An 8,212-nucleotide genomic window follows, 5' to 3' on the forward strand; every position below is an offset into this window, starting at 1 on the left:
CGTGAGTTGGGTTAATGGTGAAATCTTCCAGTTTTCAGATGGGCGTGATTGACAGGTGGATTAGCCAATCAGGGACAAGAATGGTTTGTCCATGAAAAGAAAGGGAACAAATATCACAGGTGATTTTATTTGTAAATGAAAGGTGTCCAATGAGTTCCTTCATTTCACAGGTTCATTTTCACAGATATCATTCTGGATTTGACAGGCAAATATTATAAACTCACTCAAATAAATCAATCATGTTACAGTTATTAGGTCTTTGATATTTGAGTCTATGTCATATATAAATTTATACAAGAGTTGAAAAGTAATGTACCATTTTATTATTAACGGACACAAAGATTGATTTATCATGCTTTGAATTTTTATTACCATGGCAACCGTGCTAAATGTTCATTATTTGGTCATGGATGAGATTAACAATTAATAATAAATATCAATACACTCAATTTAGTCAAGTATTGTTGTATTTAATAATTTATAAATCAAACAAACAAACAGTTATATATTTCATGTCAGGTGAAAAGTTGTTGGATAAAAGACGATGTATGATTTATGTTAGTTACAGAAGAACAGTTTTTTTAGGTTTACATTCATAAAGATGTGCAACAAGATTGGTGAGTTTATATATTATAAAAACTTCTTATGAATATAGACAAGTAAATAGTGATTATATAAAAAAAAAAAGTTGGAATAGAAAAAAGAAATGGATAACATTTTGACAACAGTGTCGTATCAGACTGCATAGTTAGGCCTACTTTAATCTAGTTTAATATTGTCAATGTCAATTGCAAGAGGCCCTTGCATTGAAAACCCAATAAAGAACGATACAGTGGAGCCCTCTCTGTAACCTCGAAGTTGACTTTGAAATTGTGGTGTGACTTCAATATTTACGTCAGGAATGACAGTACGGACCAGAATGGTTCTGGATCTCACTTTCCCAGTTACTCTGCAAAGAAGCTCTTGTACTTTGGGGTTTTTCCATATCACTCCATTTTCCCATTTGGAGGCAAACTGGTCCTTCTCAGCCTTGCTACATCTTTTGACTTCCCCCAGATGCACTATACGTTCATAACCAGCCTTTTTTCCCAGGAAGAAGTGGACAATGGGTCTCTTGCCATTGTATATGTGTTTCATCTCAGTGTGAAAGGCGGTCTTCATGTGAGAGATGTAACTCCGCAGATCAGCACTCTCTGGCCAGTTTAAGTGTCGCTGTTGCTGTGGCCATAACAGAAGGACTGCAATGAAGTAGAGAGGCAAATTAGCCTTTGGTAATGGATCCTTAAGACATTTGCACAGAATATTAACCAGTCTTGGAAATGGCTCCTCAATCAATTTCAGATTGATACAACTGAGCACAACATTCATGTAGATGTAGTTCATTTTTTCAACAGGACTGCAGTTGTCAGAGTTGTAAATAAATTTGTACGCACTGACAATGTCACCCAAGATTTCTTGTTTATTGTCATTTGAAAGACAATTCAAAATTCCAGAGTATGTATCAAGTTCTTCCTTCTCAATGAATTGCCTGGCCTTATGTAGCTTCAGTATGGTGTTCATGCTTTTATTGAGCAAAGGTTCTGATTCTGTCAAACAGAAAAGTTGTGCAAATTTACCAAAGCATCGGGAAAGTTCACTTTTGGCTATTTGGTCACAGCTTTCTCTCATCCCAAATTTAGATGCCAGGTTTACATTAAATTTGACAAGAAAGTCAAAATTTGATTTCATCATGTTTTTGAGACTGTACAGCATTTCAGCAAATTCTTCAAGAACCTTGTAGAATTGTACATGGTTCTTATATTCAGGATCATGGTCTTTCATTTGGTCAAGTTTTGTTCTTCCAGAAAGCATGGAACACAAAAGGTCATGGCGAACCTTCCCACTTGAGAATAAAGGGATTTTTTCAAGCACTTCAATAATGTGTACACACACTTGTATCTCCCCAAGGAATCCAGAGGTATTTAAAGGGCTGTAGTCTCTTTTGGATTGTAACCTTTGGAATGACTCGTGCTTTGCAAGCTGTTGGGTTTCTTTGAATGCACCCATTGCAGATTTGGCCAGTTTCAAAAGTTTTTGTAGAGCTTCAGGGTCAATGGCGAAGTTTTCATTTGCAATGGAATATTTCAGCTCATGTTTTATAACCTGTGCTGAGGTGTCAGAGATGTACGAGCTGTTCTTTTGGGAAAAATGTTTGGATCTTCTTGCCCAGCTTTTTGCTTCATTAAAATCTTTCTTTTTAAGGTAGTAGTACCGGGCTAGTAACTGAGCAATAATGGCATCCTTTTGAAACCTAGAGGAAGCATTTATAAGAACATCCTCTTCCAGCCCTGGAGTTTCACTTTCAATATCTCGAATGAGGGGAGAAAACCGAGACTCCACTTTTTCCTCCTTCATTTTATCCTCCTGCTCAGTACAGCTGGTGGGTTTGTGACGTGAGGCACTGGCAAGAACAGAAGGTTGAGAAGGAGCTTCTTGCCCAAAAGGATATCTTTTGACTAAAATGTTGTGAATATCCTGCATGAGTTTGTTTTTACCCTGTGTGCAGTCATAAAGTTCATCAGTTGTCAGAATGAAGTTTGCAATCTCTGCTTTGCTGACTTTATGTGTTAAGTTCATTTCCTTCAGGCAGTGCAGTGCAATTTGTGAATGGATCATTCTAACTCCTTTAAACAGAACCTTAGATCTTATGTCACAGGACAAGATTAAAGTTGAAAACTGTTTAAAACCTTCTTCAACTTCACTGTCTCCAAAATATGGCTTTGGCAACATAAGATATTCCTCGCACAAAGAGACAGACAGAGCTGCATGTTTGCAGTAGACGCTGCTTAGTGCTAACACTGCTAGAAGCTGAGCATGTTTTTGCTCCATGTTGAAACTCTGAAGGGTGTGATGAACAACACTTCGAATGTACTCAGTGTTGAAGTTGCTTTTCATGACCATGAATCCATAAAAGGTTTTAGTATCATCATGTGTTTTTTCCATTTCTGCTAATTTCTGGTCAAATTGTTTCTGGTCATCATCTGTGAGTTTATTCCCAATGAATACAGTGTCTTCAGTTGGATCAGTTGGTCCAAAAATGTGTTCACACCTCATGCAGTTGAGGAGGATCACCTGTGGAGACCTGGACTGGACACTGCTGCTCAAACACTGTTTTTCAATCAGCTGTTGTAAGTTGAAGACCTTTTCCATGTCTTCAAAATCATCAATCATCAACAACACAGGCACTGGGAGTTCTTGCTCTTTACAGCCGTACTGCAGGAGGGTGAACACATGTTCTGCCACTGTAACTGGGTCGGCGTCGTTGTCAATAAGAACAGCACAACGGAATTTTCCTCTGAAAGTCCACAGAGTGTGTTTGGCCAAAGTGGTGCCACCACATCCAGGTACATGTAGAAGGTTCAAGAGGACACAAGCTTTTCTCAGAGAACACAAGTCTGGGATGAGTGTGTCAGTTATGTAAACAAACTTATCCCTTTTAATAAACGGCATGGAGCCAGGCTGCTCAGAGAAATAGAAGTTCCACCAGGACACTTCTCCCCCTCTGTAGAAGTTCTGCTCGATGGAGACTTGGTCCTCATTTCCTCCTTCACACTGATTCACACACAGAACATCCAGCGTAGTGAGCTGGCGCTCCACTTTCTTCTCCAGACACACTCTGCTCCCTCCAGCTCCCGGGAGGAATCGGCTGCTCCTGCGGTTCTCTGACAGAAGGCTCAAGATGGTGCCATTGACCTCTGCAAAGCTGAGCTCATAAATGCATCTATTTGAGATGTCCACTTCACAGCGAGCGTCTATCAAGTTTTTCCAGGAGGTAAATGCATTCTCATTTTCACAAATACAAAGAATCTGCTCTGTGCCTTTCAGCTCCTGATAAAATGTACAAAAGGTCTCCACCAGTGGATCCATTTTGTCATTTACTCTTGACAGAAGTACAAATACAACAAGAAACCTTTTGTTTCGAAGAACATCTTTTCGACATAAAAAAGAAATCACATTTCGAACTGACGCTCCTTTGTCCATCAGCCACAGATTTATCTCAGACGGCTGCTCTTCACCAGTTTTTCCATTGCAGAACACCCAGCTGGTACTTCGAGTCAGCTGCAGTTTTTTAGCAATGTCCTCAACAGATTCTGTGATTTTATACCTGTCTGGTGAATGAAGATTAACAGGACTTTTCTTTTCAAAGCCCTCACATAGCCCATTTTGACAGGACTGGGGATCAAAGTCCAGCACTGCTACAGGATTGAGTTCAACAAGGAAACCAATGGAGTCCAGCTGAATGGGGTGAGATTTATTGGTGACTATAATGTAGTGCTCATAGAAAGACTTGTCCAAGGAGCCAGTTCCCCCAGTGATCATCTGACATAGCTTAGAACCGTGGACGTGATTTTTCACCTTGTTCAGGTGTTTCTCCTCTGCCTGCCTTCGGAGTTCAAGTAATTGTGGTACACTGGCAACAAAGTTGTTGAATTCATGCATTGGTTTGGCATTTGTAGTTGGAGCCAGGAGGTTTCTACTGCTGCCCCCCTCTCGAACAAAAAACTGCTTCTGTTCACCTTCAGATGCTTTTGCATTATTTTTCTTCTTTTTGATGCTGCAGTTGACTGTGTGATAGATATTCTTTTCACATAATGATGAATCAGGTACTATATCTACCTCAATCACAAACTTTTCAGATGAAGTCAAGTTTGTGTTGAGGACACTGACAAATCGAGGGGGTTTAATGCATGTTTGGGCTGTCTTTACATGTTTTAACTCAAAACACTGACTGATAGCATGTCTTAAAGTTTTGTCATATACCTCTCGATCTTTTTCAACAACCACACCCAAGACTTGACCGTGAGTAAATTCTGGCACATCCCCTATTCCAAAATGAATGGTGCCGTTGGTGCGGCTGTTCATGCAAGCAGCTGCAAAGCGTATGACCTCAGAAGTAAACTTGATCATTTTAGTTTCTTCAGTAGTGTTGGTAAAAGCTTTGTATTCATGACATGGTTCATAAAAGTCTGATGCCCCAGATTCTGTTACATCCAGAATGCTGCCTTCCATGTATCTATAAGTGTCATGACACCTATAAAAGGGATATGGTTTGCATGGTCTTCCAGGACATATTTCTGGTTGCTCTTTTTTTAACTTGACAGTTTCATCTCTGGAATGAAGTAGAACTTTTGCAGGGCCAAGTTTCACACTTATGTTTGTCAGATCTTCTGCCTTTAAAAGCATAAGACTAGGTCCTGTAATGTCCTGCTCAAACAGTGTGTTTGCAGCGGTGTCATCTACACCTTCCAGTCTGAGAGCCCATTCTCTCACTTGATCTTTGCTCCAGTGCTCCATGTCAGTTGATAGATCCAGGTCATTCTTCTATAAAATAAAACAAATACAAAGTAATTGTGAGGAAATGTGTGTTTGCATCATATTTATTTACTTCATACATTTTAAAATACAAAAACAGCACAAAGGAATCAAAAGCATGCACTGACTGAAGATGGGATCAAGCTGTTGATCATAAGGGTAGTGGTGGGTACACAATTTAACTACTGCTGCCCCTGGAGTTCTCTGTTGATGTATTTAGTACATATTTTAGGTGGAAGAGACAGCAGAATTAACTCCAACTATCATTAATGTAACACAACCTGAATAAACCGCTCTGTCACCACCCACATCACACCACACAATTACTGGACATATATTTAGCTCATAATTATTAGGCCCGAGCGCCAGAGGCTGGCGAAGGGCCTATTAGTATCGCAAAGCGATGCTCCAAGTGGCCAAAAAATGGAATGGCGCGACGTGACTCGCCCGTAGTGACCAGGGACCCTCGCCATCACGTAGCAATGCGCCAGAGGTTTCCGAAAATGTATAGTTTATCGGCCAAAAAAAAGCGGAACATTGTTCTCATATCGGTTGGTTATTCTCCTAACCAACTCACCCATTTTTCATCCACTGAACAATGACGAAAAGTCCTGAAATTTTGCCATCTGGTAAAACTCGCGCTTCTCTAACTTTTGGCTATTTTCATTTTCCAAAAATAAATAAAATGGCTCGTCAGCGCCCCCAAACGACTCAAAAATGCATTAGGGAATACGAATGACACACAAAAAAATTTGCATGTACAATCATAAAATTTTACACAGAAGTCGATCATGTCAAGACAAGGAAAAAATATTATTACGCCAACACCGTGTGCTCCACTAGGGGGCAGTAATATTAGCTTAAATTTGGCTAAGCTTTTACGAACTCCTCCGAACGAACTCAAATTTGGTCCATATTATCTCAAGACGTGGAACATCAAAAGTTATCCAAATTTTTCACACACGTCTTACGATCTCTGAGCAGTGAAGCAACAAAAAATGCTCACAATTTTGGAGATTTACAAATTGCTCCCATTTGCTCAAACGAACTCCGATTTCAATGAAATTTGAAACAGTTGTTAAACTCTCTGCCCTGAAGCTACTTAATGTGAAAATTATTCATTTGGTGCATTAGCGCCCCCTATAGATTGAAACAAAATTTAATATGAGAGAAAACCTTTTGTTCCCAAATAGTTGTTCAAAAATTTCAGAAACTTTGCACAAAATTCCATTTTGGCATCCTGATCCAAAAGTCAATGACACCCATGTCATATTTTTTATGTCGTTGCCATAGCGATGGCATAAACTCTCCATTGGTAAAATCTACAAATTCTGGCACAAAACTTTGGCCGATTTCATTCAAATTTTAATTGTGGGTTCACACCCCGACCCTGAACAGATTTATATAAGAAAATCTCAGGTGGCGCAATAGCGCCCCCTAGGGAAATTGCACGGTAGTGCCTCTCCACTTGTGCCTCTCTCCCCCTCTGCCTCTCTCCTCCTCTGCTTTTCTTCCCTCTGCCTCTCACCCCTTGTGCCTCTCTCTCCCTCTGCCTCTCCCCTTGTGCCTCGCTTCTTCTGCTTAACCGCATTTTGCGAGAGTTCACTGAGTGCACAGACAGGAAGAGCACTTCTTTGGTTTCTTTGTCACTTTAAACTATGTTATTATGGGTGAAAAGGGCCTAAATGTTTCTTTTTCAAACAACATTAAGTGTTAAAGTGTTAAAACCTCCAAGGTTCCATGTTCCGCGCTGTTCACGGGTGAATTAAACGCGCGCATATTTCATAATATTATTTCGCGATCTTTTTGGACCAACTTTAGCACGGATTATTAGGGTCAACATTAGTCCCATCACTAGGAAATAAAAACTGGGACAGAGTTTAAAGTGTAAAGTGTAACGACATACCTGCATCTCAGCCATGACAGAAGGTGGTCTGAAGGTCACTTAAGGAACTTCTGCAAGAAATAACAGACGAATGAATAGTAACACATTTAAAAATATAAATCATTTTGGGTTAAAAGGATGCTTACATGAAAAGGACACGTGAAAAAGTATTCATCCATGGCCACAGCTGCTGCTGATGTAATCGATTCTAGGTTATATGTCAGGACGTCTCCGGTATCTGGGATGCAAATTAATAAGTGCATTTAGATAATAAACAGTAACGACATTAATAAACAGACTATCCAAACTTTTCACCCAACTGTTTTTCCGAGTCCATGGACACGTCGGGAGGGCGCGTGGAGCTCCGAGGAAAAAAAGCGGAATCGACTTTTCCCTCGAGCATGGCTTCACATTACGCTGATTTGAAGATGACAAAAGGTTGCGTTTTACCTTCGGAGGCACAATTGAGGGTTTTATCGCGCCGTAGTGCCCACCAAAGCCTCCGCGGTCATGTTTGCTGGTGTAGTCGGATCCAAGAGGAAGCCAACTTCAAAAAGTGCTGATCATACGTTGCTCACCGGCGTCACGTGACGGGACGAGCTCCTACGTCCTCTCTCCTTCTCCGTTTCGTCATCTGATCTAATTCTGAACTTACAAAAAGCTGCTGAAAGTTACCATTTTGCCTTCAAATCGTAAAATAATACCCCTTTAGCGGAGAGTTTGCACGATTCTGCGAGCGTAGAGTTGAATCAGTGTCCCTCCAGCGTGGGCAATGTATGATCCAGACTCCTCCTTTTCCACTTCTGACATATGTTGCACAATGCATTGTCTTACATGGGTAGAGTATTTTGCAGAGATTTGCAGAATAACTGAAGGATGAATATCATGAAATGTAGTGATTTTGAAAAAGAATTTTGGTTTGCATAAAGTTGGGATGTTAACTCCAAATAAATTTACCACAAAAATTACTTTAAA

At 40.2% G+C, this 8,212-nt stretch overlaps 1 protein-coding gene across 1 annotated transcript; it reads right to left on the bottom strand.

The window, feature by feature from the left end:
- Window positions 1-300: 300 nt before the first annotated feature.
- On the bottom strand, window positions 301-7,993 carry LOC110163931 (sterile alpha motif domain-containing protein 9-like). Its single transcript, XM_020928945.2, has 4 exons — window positions 7,558-7,993; window positions 7,384-7,475; window positions 7,259-7,308; window positions 301-5,361 (listed from the first exon to the last, which is right to left on the bottom strand). The coding sequence occupies exons 3-4, from the start codon at window positions 7,271-7,273 to the stop codon at window positions 760-762; spliced, it is 4,617 nt and encodes a 1,538-aa protein (XP_020784604.2). The 5' UTR covers window positions 7,274-7,308; window positions 7,384-7,475; window positions 7,558-7,993; the 3' UTR covers window positions 301-759.
- Window positions 7,994-8,212: the final 219 nt, after the last annotated feature.

The sequence above is a fragment of the Boleophthalmus pectinirostris genome, unplaced genomic scaffold, assembly GCF_026225935.1.
Source record: "Boleophthalmus pectinirostris isolate CB_2022bp ecotype Guang Dong unplaced genomic scaffold, ASM2622593v1 HiC_scaffold_1, whole genome shotgun sequence".
NCBI classification, from domain to species: Eukaryota; Metazoa; Chordata; class Actinopteri; order Gobiiformes; family Gobiidae; genus Boleophthalmus; species Boleophthalmus pectinirostris.